The sequence below is a fragment of the Schistocerca cancellata genome, chromosome 3, assembly GCF_023864275.1.
Source record: "Schistocerca cancellata isolate TAMUIC-IGC-003103 chromosome 3, iqSchCanc2.1, whole genome shotgun sequence".
Classification (NCBI taxonomy): Eukaryota; Metazoa; Arthropoda; class Insecta; order Orthoptera; family Acrididae; genus Schistocerca; species Schistocerca cancellata.
In genome coordinates this window covers 627,072,495-627,091,113 of record NC_064628.1, presented here as the reverse complement: position 1 = coordinate 627,091,113, position 18,619 = coordinate 627,072,495, and the positions used below count along the sequence as shown (strand labels likewise).

Genomic DNA, 18,619 nt, shown 5'->3' with positions numbered 1-18,619 from the left:
GTGTATAGATCACTCTCAACTTTTTACTCCAATGATAAAATATCAGAAAAATCCTGGATGTTTAAGATCGATGATCTTATATGTTGACAAACAGAACTTCAAATAGTCACATTACCGCGCGGCCGCTATGGTCACAGGTTCAAATCCTGCCTCAGGCATGGATGTGTGTGATGTCCTTAGGTTGGTTAGGTTTAAGTAGTTCTAAGTTCTAGGGGACTGATGACCCCCAGATGTTGAGTCCCATAGTGCTCAGAGCCATTTGAACGTTTTTTAGTCACTAAGTAACTATTTGTCACAGTATATTAATGTGTGTCATTGTGCTGTGACAAGTTCTATTAGAATTTATGTACTCAGTGATAGTGGAAAAGCAGTTTACTACGTAGTTACATTAACATAGTTATCCTGCAAAAAAAAGGAGCTTCTGTGTAGTCTCACAACAAACAAATAAATAAATAAAATAAAATAATAAATTACATGGTGAAATTGTTCTGAGCAGTGGAAGTAACAAATGCAGTTACACGTAATCAAAAATTATTTCTTGTTTGACGGTGACCATAATTAACTAAACATATTTGGTAAATTCACAAATCAGCATCATCTGTCTTGTTTGTTTTGTTTCAGAGCAAGTACACATTTTACAGTGGAGTGAGAGAACACTCCCGCATGAAACTATAAGTTGATTGATACCGATGAAGCTTGTTAGAGTTTAAAGTCAAAAAACTGCCATACAAAAATGGCAGAAATAGTTCCTTAAATGTAAGCAGTCTTTTCTTTTTATCTGGTCTCAATTTTTTATATTTATTTTTGTGACAGCTCTGTTTGCAAAGTGACAGGAAATGGCAGAGTGATATTGCCTACCAGAGTGAGTCACAAATAATGAGTCTGAAGGGGTGGCACAAGGAAGCAGGTGGGAGGTGAGCCATAAGAGGTAAGGAGGAAGTGGTCGTATGTATGCCAGATATGTGGTTGTGTTGATAGCTGCAATGGACAACAGAAGTTGTGCATGAGTGTATATGGGGTGGTATTCTCAGCATTATAAATTATCTTCAGTCATGTGGGCAACTCCAACCAGCTGCATAAACAAAGCATTGTAATACCACATGGGGAAATAATAGCTTTTAAACAAATTGAACAATGATAATTCAAAGCACATCAAAATGACTGTCTGATCAAGGTGATTAAATGAAGTAATGACAAAGGTAATTGAGCTTCAGAGGCTTTATTGGGTTACATTTGTATAAAATATAATTATTTATTGTCTACAACAACATGTCAACTCCCTCTATTGATTGGAAATTTGGTTTGGCTGCAACACTGGCAAATATGATTGTACAATACCATACTAAAACCAGATTTTTTTTTACTGTAATAGTACATGAAACTTGGTAGGCAAACAAATGCTTTACCTACAAGGAATTGGTTTAATTAAGAAATTTTAATTCACCTATTCAAACATTATAATTTTCTGGAGTTTGCTAAGATTATTTAATGACTTCCATCTTAGACATTTTATTTATTTACTTTTAATGGTTTACTATTTGTGTATCCTGCTCAGCTTTTAGAAATAGAGTTTGTTAATTGAACTTATTTTACAGATGTCAACTCAGACATGTGAACAAAGCCACACTTACCTGCAGAGTTGCACATTTTAGAGGATTCAGAGTTGAAGTGAGCCAAGTCCTCACTAGCGAGGGACAGTAATGTTGTGCCACTTTGTGATTTGTGTAATGACAATAGGCATAGAGGCTATTTTCAGCAGTGGCTTATAAAACTGAAGCCATTTTAAAACAATGTAATAAGACCATTTAGCATCATTCCGACAATAACAGAAGTTTAATTATGCCTATAATGTTTGTAAATATTGTCAAAGTCCATCATATAAAAAGTTTAATAAAAATTAATGACATGTATGCAAGACTGGACAAATGAATGCAGCTCCCTCAGGCAATAACTTTGTCTCTACAAAATGACAGGCCTTAGCATGCTCCTTGGGCATGTTCCCATGATTTGTTACAGTTATGTGTATGTGTGAGTGCAGAAAAGTACACAGTATGCTGCTAAATGAATTGCGTGGGTCAGTAAGCTACCTGTTAGTAAGGTTTTTGGCTCCATGACGTGCTATAAAAGTTTTTCTTGTTATCTGATTGATACGTGCAAGACCATATCTGTAACATTCAACATAATATATCTGTCTGTCCCCACATAACACAAAATATTTTTTTAAATGTGACACATGCTTCACCAATGTCACATAAGTGATGTAAGTAATTTAATTATCAAGTGAAACATGCAAGCATAATGTTACCAACTAATGTCTTATCTATCTGCTGCACTTTTGGTATTGCATTGCAAACATCTGATAATGGCCTAAGGTTGAAGCTTGCCAGTAATATAATGTATATACACGATGCGTCAAAGGAATAAAACTGACAACCTGTAGTGGTTAAAATGGTTTCATCATTTAGATGATACATTGAGGCTGTGGACTCTTCTGAAGAAATTATCGAGTTCGATGACCTGACATGAAAATATTAACTGTATATTTGAAGTTCCTATGGTCTGGGCATTCATTTTTGCCTAACAATGGACTTTGGTATACTTTAAAAAGCAAGTAAAAAGGAATGACACATTTACTTGCTGGAAGATTGCCTCATAATGATAAAATCAGTAAAGAGGAATAAGTTTCAAACTCACAGACATTTTAAAATATAGAAATAAATTTCTGAACATCAGAACTTTGGAAAACACTATAATTAACAGGAAAGGGGACTTGCAAGCACAATATGTTAATTGGATACATATACATAGGCTGAGACTTTTAAAATGCTGGCCTTTTTGACTGAATACAAAGAAACTTTCTGAGCTGTGTTGGCTCGTGTTCCCGCCATCATGTATTTTACACCCTTTTTTAAATTTAAATTACTGTTCTCACTGAGTTGCTGCTTTGCCTGACTGTGACCAATGCTAGCAGTGCATATTGATATATCCCCCCTCGCAGTATCTTTGCTCAACTGGTATTGCTTCCCAGTTGTCGTTTGTCGTAGGGGAGTTCAGGTTGAGAGTTCAGGCTGCCAGTCAGTTGGAATGCATCTGGAGCACAGTCCGGACCTGCCAGTCGGGTAGTTGCAATGCAGCACTAGTGCAGCCAAGTTGGAGCTGTGAGGTCTGCGTCGACATGGCTCACGGCTTGGCCACGGGCTTGGTGTCAGGTTGTGCGTGTAGTTGGCGTTATTTCCACTGACGACTATTTTCGATGTTGTTGGCATTCTGAGAGGAGTCGGTTGGTTGCCGAGGACCAGGTACATTATCTCCATGTGGTGCAGTCAGCTGGGTCTGCTGGCAGTCCCTGTGCAGTGTCGGAGCATGTGTGGAGCTGTTCAATCGCTACGAGCTTCATGGTTCACCGATCCAGGACGTCAGCTTGAGTAGTGGTTTCAAGTACCCAAGCCACATCCATTTGTGCTGTGTGGTTAGTTTTGGTGGTTTGCTGTTGGGGAGGTTTTCCTGTGAGCAACACTGAGTGTTTCTATTGCTGAAATTTAGCTGCCATGTGTTGGAATTAACTATATGGGTTGACTACAATTCAAGTGCACCAGTGGAATTTTCTGCCTTGTGGCCATTAGTGTTCTGGTTACCCACCCTGACCAGCTTCCTTTCCTCACCTGTTGTCACGATTCAACATGGTGTATAGTTTTAACAGCTAATACATATTTCATTGTGGATAATCACATTCATAACTTTTGGTGTTAGAGTTCTCATGTACCGATTGGTGGCAACCTCGCTCTGTGTGCGCGTGCGTGCTTTTTCACTTTCGATCACCTCTGTGTTTCATTTTGAGAGATTACTCCAGAAAAGGAACTACAAGGAAGGCCTCCGCAGACTAGCAAATATGCATGAAGATCTATCTTATTAGTACAGAAGACCAGTGAGTATACAGAAGAGAAATTATATGATTCATTCCTGCCATTGTGCTTTGTACTTGAAAACTATTCCAGTACCGCTAAATGCATGGTCCAGCAGTGTAACTATATGGAATAAAGATGGCATTTTTCATGACAAGAATATGAAGAAATACTTCCGTATGCAGTTGTGACCAGGGTAGTAGATATCCTATGTGTAGTGAAGCAGTTTACATAATTCAATAAAGGCAAGTGTTCTGGTCCAGATTGTACACCAGCTGGGTTCCTTTCATAGTATACTGACACAATACCTCCATACTTAGCAATCATATACAGCCATTCACTTGTCAAAAGATCCGCATCTAAAGATGGTAAAGTTGCATAGTCGCACCAGTCAATAGGAATAATCCGCTGAATTATAGATCCACATCAATGATGTCAGTTTACAGTAGGATTTTGGAACATATATCGTATTCCATCATTATGAATTACCTCAGAGAAAAAAAAATATTGACACAGTCAACACAGATTCAGAAAATATTGTTCTTGGAAACACAGAACTGTGTTTATGAAGTAACATCTTAGTTGTGCAACTGGATTCATGATTTACTGTCAGAACGGTCACAGTTTGTAGTAACTAATGGCAAACCACTGAGTAAAACAAAAATAATGTAGGATTCCATAAGGAATTGTTATAGGCACTTGCTGTTCTAATCTATACAAATGATTTAGGAGACATCTGAGTAGGACTGTTGGATTGCTTGCAAATTAAGGTCTTACTTGCTATCTAGTAAAGTCATCAGAAGATCAAAAAGAAATGCAGAATGATTTAGATAAGACATCTGTGTATTGTGTGAAAAGTGGCAATTGGCTCTAATGGAAAGTGTGAAGTCTTTCACATGAGCACTAAAAGAAAGCTGTTAAATTTTGGCTACACAATAAATCACACAAATCTAAAGGCTGTCAATTCAACTAAATGCCTATGTATTACAACTGTGAACAAATTAAATTGGAATGATCACACAGAAAACGTTGCGAGGAGGAACAGCCAAAGACTGTTTTTTGGCAAAATGCTTAGAAGATGCAGCAGGTCTACTAAAGGAACTGTGTACGCGATGCTTGTCCATCCTCTTCTGGAATACTCCTGCATGGTATGGGATCTGTACTAGATAGTACTGGTGGAGGACATCAAAAAAATTCAAGTAACAACAGCCTTTTCCTGTTATCACAAAATGGCGGGGGGGGGGGGGGGGGGTGCAAATGTCATGATTATGATACTTGAGTTAGGGTGGCAATACTTAAAACAAAGTTGTTTTCCATTGCAGTGAGATCTTTTCACAAAATTTCTGTCACCAGCTTTCTTTTTTGAACGCAAAAATATTTTGTTGATGCCTACTTAGGTAGGGAGAAATGATCATTGTAATAAAATATGAGAAATTAGAGCTCACACAGAAAGGTGTAAGTGTTCGTTTATCCTGTCAATGTGGTTCAGTGAACCCTCTGCCAAGCACTTAAAAGTGAATTGCAGAGTAGAAATGTAAATGAATAATTGTACAGGCTTTATCAGCAACTTTTCTATCTAAACTGAGGATATGTAAGGTATGTATGTTAATATAATAAGAAACAGATTTGTGTCTTTTTTGATGTAATATCAATAATAAAACATTTCACATATTTTCCTTAAAGATTGTAAGGGTAAATGAACTAAAATGGTTCAAATGGCTCTGAGCACTATGGGACCTAACAGCTGTGGTCATCAGTCCCCTAGAACTTAGAACTACTTAAACCTAACTAACCTAAGGACATCACACACATCCATGCCTGAGGCAGGATTCGAACCTGCGACCATAGCAGTCACACGGTTCCGGACTGCGCGCCTAGAACCGCGAGACCACCGCGGCCGGCATGGTAAATGAACTAAGTGCCATACATCATCAAATTGTATCCTTCACTGCAGTAACTATAATGAGTTAGTGGACATAATATAGTGCTGTGTGGGGTAGCCGTGCAGACTAAGGCACCGTGTCATGGTTCGCGTGGCTCCACCCATTGGAGGTTTGAGTCCTCCCTTGGGCATGGGTGTGTGTGCTGTCCTTAGCATAAGTTAGTTTAAGTTAGATAGTAGCGTGTAAGCTTAGGGATTGATGACCTCAGCAGTTTGGACCCATAGTATTTACCACCAATTTCCAATTTTTTCCATAATATAGCATAGAAGTCAATTTAAAGGCTTTCTAAATACATCCAAACCTCAATGATTTAAATTTCAAGGTTTAATAAAGTAATTTACGTTTTAAGTCCTGTCTCAGAAAACTGGATTTAATGGGTATGGTCCACATTAATTCTGAACTCTATACTGGTGAGTACTGTATCTAACACAGCAGATGACTGTGGCCAAATGTACATTGTACACTGCACATGCATACATTGCTGAATACAAGGGAATCAGGCAAGCAGTATGCCATTAAGCAGTGATCTGTGGATTTGCATCCGAGAGGTACAGTATTTTCAGGTGGATGTGACAGTGGAGTGCCACAGGTAGTGTTCTGAACCAGCAGTCACTAAGTTAGGAGAAAGGTGTTTGAATTATTATAACTTGGCATGAATGTTTGTAACTTTAACACAATAGTAGTCATTCAGCACCCTGACATGCACAAACACTAACAGTTCATTGGGCTTACTGGATGAATTTAATACTTTGTACATCAATCCCATCAACTGACAGAATGCAAAAAATTCAGTTGACTGCCAATCCTGTCATTTGATGGGGTATGATTTCTATTGCTTTTCAGTACAAAATGACACTTATTGATGAGATCAGTTCATCTTCATTGTTGGCAAGTCCCCTCTAAGAAATGGCAAGGTTATGTAACTGGCAGTGAAAGTTTTAAGTTTCATCCATATAAACTGCAGGTGATTCAAGACCTGAGAGCCAGTGCTAGGCAAAAGACTTTCCCACTGCACTGAAATTCTTGCAATGGTTACTGTTTCCCCATCAACTGCTGACATCCGATGAGGCAAACTATTGTGTGACTGGCTATCGTAATAAGCAAAACCTGCAGTACTGGTGTCAGGAATATCCATGCATGACATTTATGTGAAAAGCCCCCATGTGACTCCAAAATTTGTGGTATTGTGTGTGTCATTGGCACATGAGTGATTCTTAGTTGCTGTTTAGCTTGAGGATGATTCCCTACTGTGGCAATGTGACATGGCCATCTCCTTCCCCAGATTTGACAGCTCCAGGTTACTTCATTTGCAGTTATGTGAAGAAATTAAGTGTCATTGTGGATGATACATCAAGTATGTCACGAAATCCTTCCCGCGACACCTACAGTACTGCATCCAGGTGAATGGGAGGACAATGGAGGAAGTTATTTTCAAGGAGTAGTGGTTAGTGACAATATGTATTACATACTGTAGTAACTACCATTTTATGTACTGTTACATCTACATCTTCTCTCCACAAGCCACCTTTCAGTATGCAGTGGAGGTTATGCTTTTATTTCATAACCAGGGCTGGCATAAGGCCCAAGCAAGGCAAGCAGTCGCTTGGTGTTCCAAGCTGAGTGGACTGCCAGAGATACCCCACTGCAAAATTTGCATACATGGTGTAATGTAATTAGTGACAGAAATTGACATGGGAGGAATGTATGCAATAATAAAATCAAAAAGACTGCAATAAACACAATAGCAAAGATTCACAAACGGCCAATTTTTGAGATAGTTGCTAATCTGTGGTGAAGGGCCACCACTGACTTCACCATGAAATATTGTCCTAGTTAATATAAATGTACAGGGTGCCCAGGTTAAACATATAATGATATAAAATGTAATAACTAGAGATGTAACTGAGACATTTATTGGCAGTTTGCTCCTACATGCATGATAACACAAAATATTTTCCATGTCTGCTTGTGGCACTTGGTACCAAGTGTTGTTGTTGTTATGGTCTTCAGTCCTGAGACTGGTTTGATGCAGCTCTCCATGCTACTCTATCCTGTGCAAGCTTCTTCATCTCCCAGTACCTACTGCAACCTACATCCTTCTGAATCTGCTTAGTGTATTCATCTCTTGGTCTCCCTCTACGATTTTTACCCTCCACGCTGCCCTCCAATACTAAGTTGGTGATCCCTTGATGCCTCAGAACATGTCCTACCAACTGATCCCTTCTTCTGGTCAAGTTGTTCCACAAACTTCTCTTCTCCCCAATCCTATTCAATACTTCCCCATTAGTTATGTGATCTACCCATCTAATCTTCAGCATTCTTCTGTAGCACCACATTTCGAAAGCTTCTATTCTCTTCTTGTCCAAACTATTTACCGTCCATGTTTCACTTCCATACATGGCTACACTCCATACAAATACTTTCAGAAATGACTTCCTGACACTTAAATCTATACTCGATGTTAACAAATTTCTCTTCTTCAAAAACGCTTTCCTTGCCATTGCCAGTCTACATTTTATGTCCTCTCTACTTCGACCATCATCAGTTATTTTGATCCCCAAATTGCAAAACTCCTTTACTACTTTAAGTGTCTCATTTCCTAATCTAATACCATGAACATCACCCGACTTAATTCGACTACATTCCATTATCCTCGTTTTGCTTTTGTTGATGTTCATCTTATATCCTCCCTTCAAGACACCATCCATTCCGTTCAACTGCTCTTCCAAATCCTTTGCTCTCTCTGACAGAATTACAATGTCATCGGCGAACCTCAACGTTTTTATTTCTTCTCCATGGATTTTAATACCTGCTCCGAATTTTTCTTTTGTTTCCTTTACTGCTTGCTCAATATACAGATTGAATAACATCGGGGAGAGGCTACAACCCTGTCTTACTCCCTTCCCAACCACTGCTTCCCTTTCATGTCCCTCGACTCTTATAACTGCCATCTGGTTTCTGTACAAACTGTAAATAGCCTTTCGTTCCCTGTATTTTACCCCTGCCACCTTTAGAATTTGAAAGAGAGTATTCCAGTCAACATTGTCAAAAGCTTTCTCTAAGTCTACAAATGCTAGAAACGTAGGTTTGCCTTTCCTTATTCTTTCTTCTAAGATAAGTCGTAAGGTCAGTATTGCCTCACGTGTTCCAGTATTTCTACGGAATCCAAACTGATCTTCCCCGAGGTCTGCTTCTACCAGTTTTTCCATTCGTCTGTAAAGAATTCGTGTTAGTATTTTGCAGCTGTGGCTTATTAAACTGATTGTTCGGTAATTTTCACATCTGTCAACACCTGCTTTCTTTGGGATTGGAATTATTATATTCTTCTTGAAGTCTGAGGGTATTTCGCCTGTTTTATACATCTTGCTCACCAGATGGTAGAGTTTTGTCAGGACTGGCTCTCCCAAGGCCGTCAGTAGTTCCAATGGAATGTTGTCTACTCCGGGGGCCTTGTTTCGACTCAGGTCTTTCAGTGCTCTGTCAAACTCTTCACGCAGTATCGTATCTCCCATTTCATCTTCATCTACATTCTCTTCCATTTCCATAATATTGTCCTCAAGTACATCGCCCTTGTATAGACCCTCTATATACTCCTTCCACCTTTCGGCTTTCCCTTCTTTGCTTAGAACTGGGTTTCCATCTGAGCTCTTGATGTTCATACAAGTGGTTCTCTTATCTCCAAAGGTCTCTTTAATTTTCCTGTAGGCAGTATCTATCTTACCCCTAGTGAGATACGCCTCTACATCCCTACATTTGTCCTCTAGCCATCCCTGCTTAGCCATTTTGCACTTCCTGTCGATCTCATTTTTGAGACGTTTGTATTCCTTTTTGCCTGCTTCACTTACTGCATTTTTATATTTTCTCCTTTCATAAATTAAATTCAATATTTCTTCTGTTACCCAAGGATTTCTACTAGCTCTCGTCTTTTTGCCTACTTGATCCTCTGCTGCCTTCACTACTTCATCCCTCAAAGCTACCCATTCTTCTTCTACTGTATTTCTTTCCCCCAATCCTGTCAATTGTTCTCTTATGCTCTCCCTGAAACTCTGTACAACCTCTGGTTCTTTCAGTTTATCCAGGTCCCATCTCCTTAAATTCCCACCTTTTTGCAGTTTCTTCAGTTTTAATCTACAGGTCATAACCAATAGATTGTGGTCAGAGTCCACATCTGCCCCTGGAAATGTCTTACAATTTAAAACCTGGTTCCTAAATCTCTGTCTTACCATTATATAATCTATCTGATACCTTTTACTATCTCCAGAGTTCTTCCATGTATACAACCTTCTATCATGATTCTTAAACCAAGTGTTAGCTATGATTAAGTTGTGCTCTGTGCAAAATTCTACCAGGCGGTTTCCTCTTTCATTTCTTAGCCCCAATCCATATTCACCTACTACGTTTCCTTCTCTCCCTTTTCCTACACTCGAATTCCAGTCACCCATGACTATTAAATTTTCGTCTCCCTTCACTATCTGAATAATTTCTTTTATTTCATCATACATTTCATCAATTTCTTCGTCATCTGCAGAGCTAGTTGGCATATAAACTTGTACTACTGTAGTAGGTGTGGGCTTCGTATCTATCTTGGCCACAATAATGCGTTCACTATGCTGTTTGTAGTAGCTTACCCGCACTCCTATTTTCCTATTCATTATTAAACCTACTCCTGCATTACCCCTATTTGACTTTGTGTTTATAACCCTGTAGTCACCTGACCAGAAGTCTTGTTCCTCCTGCCACCGAACTTCACTAATTCCCACTATATCTAACTTTACCCTATCCATTTCCCTTTTTAAATTTTCTAACCTTCCTGCCCGATTAAGTGATCTGACATTCCACGCTCCGATCCGTAGAATGCCAGTTTTCTTTCTCCTGATAACGACATCCTCTTGAGTAGTCCCCGCCCGGAGATCCGAATGGGGGACTATTTTACCTCCGGAATATTTTACCCAAGAGGGCGCCATCATCATTTAATCATACAGTAAAGCTGCATGCCCTCGGGAAAAATTACGGCCGTAGTTTCCCCTTGCTTTCAGCCGTTCGCAGTACCAGCACAGCAAGGCCGTTTTGGTTATTGTTACAAGGCCAGATCAGTCAATCATCCAGACTGTTGCCCCTGCAACTACTGAAAAGGCTGCTGCCCCTCTTCAGGAACCACACGTTTGTCTGGCCTCTCAACAGATACCCCTCCGTTGTGGTTGCACCTACGGCACGGCTATCTGTATCGCTGAGGCACGCAAGCCTCCCCACCAACGGCAAGGTCCATGGTTCATGGGGGGGGGGGGGTACCAAGTGTACAGATGTGTAACTGCTTTGTATATGTAAACACATGTCAGTAGCCACATGGACTTCATGGCAGAATGTGTTGTGTGCACTTTCACTCACTCATGAAGCTAAAGTCTGTTGCACTGGTACAACATTGTTTTCAGCATGGGTATAGACTGCAGCCGACTTATGATGATTCCATTTACATATCAATCAAGAAATGGGACAAGCAGCTCTGGGAATGAGTGTATATTTTTGATGTCAGGCCACCATGCCAAGCCTGCAATTCTAGAGGCAATGCTGAATTAATTCACATTTACAGTTACCTTATTGAGGCATACAAACTGCAGTGTTGTCACAAAATCAAGGCTGAGGACAGGCCACAGTGGAAAGCATTTGAAGAGAGAATTCTGGGAAAAATAGACGAAAATGAGGCATTCCTAAATTTGGTCTATTTTTTTGGATGACGCTTCATATCAGCCTCCAAGTACAGTAAACTTCACACTTCCCACATGGTTAACACACAAAATTGCCACATAAGGGGATCTCAAACACCCCCACCCCCGTCCCCACGTAGTGAGAATGCAAATGTGACTCTCCAAAAGTCAATGTGTGTGGTGTGGATTGTTGAAGGACAGGGTTATAGCCCCTTTCTTCTTTGCAGAGCCTGCAGTTAATGCAATAATGTACATAAACATGTTGCACTGCATCCAGTGCCACAACTTCCTCATAACATGAGGTCTCAAAAAGATTGCACACAATGTTACTTTGAGAACAAATTGTGAGGGATTTCCTGGATCGTGAGTTCCCAGATTGGTGGATTGGGAGAGGTAATTCATTGACTACATGGCCCCCTAAAAGCCCAGACATTATAGCACTTTATTTTTTTTTTTTTTTTTTGGTGTGGGTGCTTATCAAGAACAAGTGCACCAGACACTAACACTAGTTTGTGATCTGCGTCATCACTTTCGAGCAACTATTGCGACTGTTACACCAGCAATGCTGCAAAACACTGAGAGAAGTGGAATACAGATTAGTTGCCTGTTACACCACTAATGGTGTGTATATCGAGGTGTATTATGTGTGTAAAGAAAACATTTTTTTTCTATACCTGTAGAAACATACTGTCAACAAATTACGTCTTAAGTTACTACATTTAATATTATATGTTAACCTTGCCACCCTGTATTTCAAATGTAAACATATCAGGTAAGCCTGTGTGCAACAGAGCTCTAATTTATCCAAAGGACTATTTTAAAACTAGAAATACAACAGTACTTCAGCACATCATACGTTACAATCTTATTGTACACTCACAGCTGCTGAAGAAGGAGTTCTACCTATCATCACCACTTCTGGAGGCAATACTGCATTTTTCCCACATGAGTTACAAATCTCCAAACACCCCTGGATTATCTTGGGACTTAACCAGTTCATGAACCTTATCAACAGGTATGATACATACTCCACTTTTTGAAAGGACCACAGAAAAATCCAGAGCACTGACAAGTGATCTTCGTGGCCAAGTTACAGGTCTCACAGCGTCTATCCATCTTAGTCCCTACTGTTGTGTTAGATGATGTTCTCAATAATACATTCTCAATAATACCCCAGACATGTTCCCCAAGGGAGGGGAAAAAGAATAGTAAGAGGATAGACATACAGCACGGAAGGGAAGAAGTGCTGCAAAGGCTGGGGCCCCGTGGTAGCCAAGCACGAACCTGCCAAAGAATGGTGAGCCCCCTGGGGGGTATTACAGAGTTCTGGGTAGCCCTGACTGAGAGCATTATGTTGCAGCTAAGTGAGTTCAAACGTGGACAAATTGTTGGTGGTTCTTGTATGGTGGGTGCTTCCATAACCAATGTAGCCCAGGGGTATGGGTTTCACGAGGCACTGTATTGAAGATTTATACCACTTGCAGGGAAAATGGCAAAACATCATCCACTAAGTCAGAATGCAGAGGAGATTGTTTTGTAGAGTGATATTGACAAATGGTCATTGAAGAAGACTTTGACGAAAAGTAAGAGGACAACAGCTGTAAAAGCCATTGCAGAAATTAATGCCACATTCATTAATTCTGTCAGCACCAAAACAACACAAAGGAAGCTCCTGAAGCAGGGAACTATAGGGCGATCTGGAATTCCAAAGACATACGTCAGTAATGCAGATGACCAAAATGTAAGACATAGTGCCAAAGCCAGTAAAACCTGTACTGTGGAGCAATAGAAGAAAGTAATTTGGGTGGATGGGTCTGGTTCCACATTGTTTCCAACTTTTGGGGTAGCTTATGTCTAGCATAAGCCATTCCAAACCTACAATGGACTGCTTGCTGCCTAGAGTGAAACGCAATGGGGGTTCTTTGACGATTTGGTCAGCTACATAGTGGTATTCCATGGGCTGCATGGTTACTCTACAAGGTTGAATTACTGACAAGGACTATACGACCATTTTTGCCCGATTAGGTCCATCCCATGGTACAATGTTTGTTCTCCATTGGTGAAATTGTGTTCCAAGACAACAGGGTTCCTCTGGAGAAAGGATGCGTCGTCCACGACTGGTTCTGTGAGACTAAGGATGAGCTGTAGCGTCCCCCTTGACCACCAAAGTCATTATATTTCAGTATGGTTGAGCCTTTCCGGTCTACTTTGGAGAGACTGGTGTGCGATCGCTATCCACCTCCATCATCGTCACCTAATGTGCTAGTATCTTGCAAGAAGATTGTTAAAAATCCCATTGAAAACCATACAGGACTTGCATTTACCTATTATGAGATGACTGGAAACTGTTTTGAATGCCAATGGTTTTGCAACACTGTAGTAGGGATGTAAATGTGCTGTGTTTGTGGCGTTTCCATCCTGTTGTCCACGCCATGTGTATACCACATTCTGGGATGTAGCACAACTTTAATACATAGCACATTTTAATTGAAGCTAGAAGAGTAAACAAAAAACTTAACAATCACAGGAACTATGTTAAATAATAACGAACTGTTTCTTCTTTGCCGTTTAGCACTGTAGGAGGATTAAGGAATTTACTTATTTACAGATGACCACCTGAATAACCTCCTTCTGCAGATGCACCACTGCGAGAATTGCAAAAGAGTGTCAGAGCTGGAAGGTACCGCCAGGGATGTGGACCATGTCGACTCCAGTGCAATGGCCATCAGCACTAAGTTTGCAGGTTGAAGATCCATGGCATGGACAGCGCGAGCAAGGTGGTCCCACAGATTGTCGATTGGGTTTAAATCTGGGGCGCTCTTTGAACTGTGCACATACATGCAAACTATGTGGCATGTTGTTTTATCCTCCTGATAGATGCCATGATGAAAGGAAAAACAAACTGCACGTAGGATTGGACACGGTCTCCAAGGATTGATGCTTATTTGTCTTGATCGATTGTGCCTTCCAGAACGACGAGACCACCCAGGGGATGTGTCAATAATACTCCTCAGACCATAACGCTTCATCCTCTGGCCTGGACTCTTCCGAAGATTGTAGCAGAGTGTTTGGCTTAAGACACTTCGTCTATCATCGCAGAATTCCAACTGTCGTCAATCAGTGGACGTCCAGTTGCAGTATTGGCGTGAAAATTACGGCCTTCATCGTTGCACGAACCAAGCACCTGCCGTGGACATCGATACGCAGAGACATTCGCTGAGCGGTCATTGAGGAGACACTGTTACTAACCTCTTGATTCGTCTGGATGGTCAGTTGCTCAACAGTTGCACGTCTATTCACCTGTACACATCTATGCAGCCAGTGTTCACCCCTGTCATCTAGGGCTCAGGGTGCACTACAGTTGCCTCAGAGTTGCCTTCGGATAGCGCCATTCTGCCACCCTCGGTATACTTTAAACACGACAGCACGCAAACAGTTTACCAACTTAGCCATTTTGAAATGCCTCAACCCTTGGACGTTAGACAAGTCCTCAGTTTCTGAATTACGATGATGACTGCATTGCTTTCCTTGGTCCCCCCGCCCCCATGACACATCCCCCCACTGCTAATGCTGTCACCTGCCATATGGGAATGGTTGTTGCACATCAAACAGTTTACCTACTTAGCCATTTTGAAATGCTTCCACCCTTGGACGTTATATAAGTCCTCAGTTTCTGAATTACGATGACGACTGCATTGCTTTCCTCGGTTCCCTCCCCCGACACATCCCCCCACTGCTACTGCTGTCACCTGCCATATGGTAATGGTTGTTGCAAATGGTTCAAATGGCTCTGAGCACTATGGGACTTAACATCTGAGGTCATCAGTCCGCCAGAACTTAGAACTACTTAAACCTAACTAATCTAAGGACATCACACACATCCATGCGCGAGGCAGGATTCGAACCTGCGACTGTAGCGGTCGCGCGGTTCCAGACTGTAGTGCCTAGAACCGCTCGGCCACCCAGCCGTTGGTTGTTGCATGTCGAACAGTTTACCAACTTAGCCATTTTGAAATGCCTCCACCCTTGGATGGTAGATAAGTCCTCATTTCTGAATTATGATAACTGCATTGCTTTCCTCGGTCCCCTCCCCATCATATCCCCCCCACTGCTACTGCTGTCACCTGACATATGGGAATGGTTGTTGCACGTTGTGGTGAGCGTACTGTAAGACCTTCAGTACACACACCATCAGATTATTTGACTTGTCGCTCTAACAAAGTAGGCGAGAGTCAGCAATACGTCTCGTGGTCTTATCGTGGCGTGTTTATCTTCTGCCGTTAGGTCAGACGATAGAAATGCCAATTGCACGCTTAGGGTAGCAGATTGACGGTGACCAACTTTAAACAGAACTTGATCAATTTTCACACACATTTATTAAAATAATAAAAAGCATAGAATTTACTTAACTTGATTCTGGAGGCTATTTACAATTGACAATCTGAAGTTCCTTTGGTATTGGTACGTTAATATTATTCTCACATATATCTCTGATCCTTGACAAATGTGTCTATACATTTATCTTCCTGGCTATGTACAGGAATATGGTAATCTTATTAGGCGCAGACTGAAACTTGACTATATACTGGTACATACAAATGTAGACTGGTACAGACAAATGCGGACTGACTAATCGGAGGTCTGTACACTCGTTATAATACCTCGCGCGTTCATGTATCACTGCGCGAGTGTGATCCGCGAGGAGAAAAGGTTCTACGTTAGCAGCAATCTCATTGGCTGCGTTACATATTAATACGTGGATCGGCGGAAGTAGAATTCGGTCCGTCTCTATGGCAGCGCCATCTGGTAGTGCGGAGATGGACGAGTGCTGTGCCTGCACTGTTGTGCTTAGGCCGGTATTATACTATCAAATTTCTTTGTCAAAAATCTTTGTCCAATATCTTTGTCAAAGATATTTGATGGTGTAATAGGGAACTTTGTCAAATGTCGCCCAATATTTGATCAAATCTAGGGCCTCGCTGTAGATTTGATCAAAGAAGTCGCTTGTCTTCTGTTCACTGCAATGTGACATGTTACCACATGGAGCACTAGCATCGCTGCATTCTGTCGTCTGTAGTGTTTTTATAAACATTGCAGGTAAATACAATTGGTGTGTGCCGACAACTACAAAATTAATAGAGATGTATGAAGCTGATGAGGTGCTTTACAACGTGAGGCGCGCTGAACACAAAAATAGATTACGAATATTGGATACCTGACCTAACCTAACCTAACCCAACTCTCTACTGTAGCAAGGAATCGGAGTGTTACAGTGAGCCTGTCTTCTGCAGATGCAGCAGTTCTTAAGTGAATATTGTGCTTTGTGATATGAGGATATACTTCATTGAGCACATACAGAAATGTATGCTCATCCATTCTTAAGTAATTGATGTACGACTTGACGTCCTCCACTATAAGCTCACGTAACAAGTTTTGTTGAATGCTTTTATCGTGCAATAGTAAAACCCACGGCTTCACCCAGGTATATTTCCTTTTTTTCCCCCGCTTCTCTTCCGCATATGCACACAGTGCAATTGTGGTACATGCAACTGTTGCAGTTAATAACAAGTTGTGGTCAGCCATCTTGAATTTTGACGAAAAATATGATGACAGTGTAATACCCCTTCTAGCGCTACGTCCAAGATCTTTGTCAAATATATTTGACGGAATATTTGATCACATCTTTGATCAAATCTTTGACAAAGAAGTTTGATAGTGTAATACCGGCCTTAGCGGGGCGCGCTCTAGTGGGAAAGTTGTGTACGCGCTGACTACGCGGAATTATGTACACAACACACGTTGACGCCGAACATAGGCGGTGGTCACAAGGTGACTGGGCCGCGTACAGTATGCGCACTTACCCTGCCAGCAGTGACCTCCGAGATGGAGAGGGAGTAGGCCTCCGAGGTGTCCGTGTGGAAGGAGCGAGTCCGTCCGTCGTTGACGGTGAGCGTGACGAAGAGGGAGCGACGCTCGCCGGCGGACCGCTGCTTGGCGCTGGTGCGCGCCTTGCGCTCTACCTTCCTGTGGAAGATGCGTGCCGCCTCCTGCAGCAGCTGGCGCACGGCGGGCTGCAGGTCGCGGCCCGCCGCCTCCACGGACACGCTGTACGGGTTGAGCGCCAGCAGGCGGCCCGGCGTCCTCTGCAGGCCGCCGCGCGGCCGCGGCCACAGCGTCGCCCAGGGGTCGCACGCCAGCCGGCACGCGCCCAGCGACTGCGCCTCGCCCTCACCGGCGGCCACCTTCTCGCATCGGCTCTCGCGGCACTCCCACGTCCACACTGGCCTGCAACGTTTGTTTCTGCGCTCAGCCGGCATACAGTTAGCCAATGTTGTAGTCAGCCATCCTGTATAGTAAGATATCTCCCGTATTTGAGAGTTAAAAACATTTTTTCATATCGAAATTCTGTCTTCGACTCTCTCTTTACAGACAACCTTTTAGGTAGGGCAACCACAGCTAGGAGTAATCATCTTGGGTACCAAAGCGTTTCAGCTGTATTTACCCCCCCCCCCTTTTTTTTTACAACCACCAGTTTCATGGCACTAAAAGCGACATCTTCAGGTGAAGATCTGCGTAACAGTAAATCAAGAAACTGGGTTGTTTTGGAAATCAGCCTTATGCAAACACAATTAGTTTTTTTTTTTTAGTGTGCGGAAATTTATGAAGAACTGAGTGAAAGCAATGCACTAAATACACCACTGGCCATAAAAATTGCTACACCAAGAAGAAATGCAGATGATAAACGGGTATTCATTGGACAAATATATTATACTAGAACTGACTTGTGATTACACTTTCACGCAGTTTGGGTGCATAGATCCTGAGAAATCAGTACCCGGAACAACCACCCCTGGCCGTAATAACGGCCTTGATACGCCTGGGCATTGAGTCAAACAGAGCTTGGATGGCGTGTACTCGTACAGCTGCCCGTGCAGCTTCAACACGATGCCGCAGTTCATCAAGAGTAGTGACTGGCGTATTGTGACGAGCCATTTGTTCCGTCACCATTGACGAGACGTTTTCAATTGGTGAGAGATCTGGAGAATGTGCTGGCCAGGGCAGCAGTCGAACA

At 41.8% G+C, this 18,619-nt stretch overlaps 1 protein-coding gene across 3 annotated transcripts in view; it reads right to left on the bottom strand.

Moving 5' to 3' along the window:
- Positions 1 to 18,619, bottom strand: part of LOC126175554 (chitooligosaccharidolytic beta-N-acetylglucosaminidase) — a 210,436-nt gene that overhangs the window by 15,959 nt on the left and 175,858 nt on the right. For all 3 annotated transcript variants that reach the window (XM_049922401.1, XM_049922400.1, XM_049922399.1), the window contains exon 3: positions 17,409 to 17,832. In XM_049922401.1, the coding sequence (XP_049778358.1) occupies positions 17,409 to 17,832 (424 nt within the window). The remainder of the gene's footprint in view (positions 1 to 17,408; positions 17,833 to 18,619) is intronic.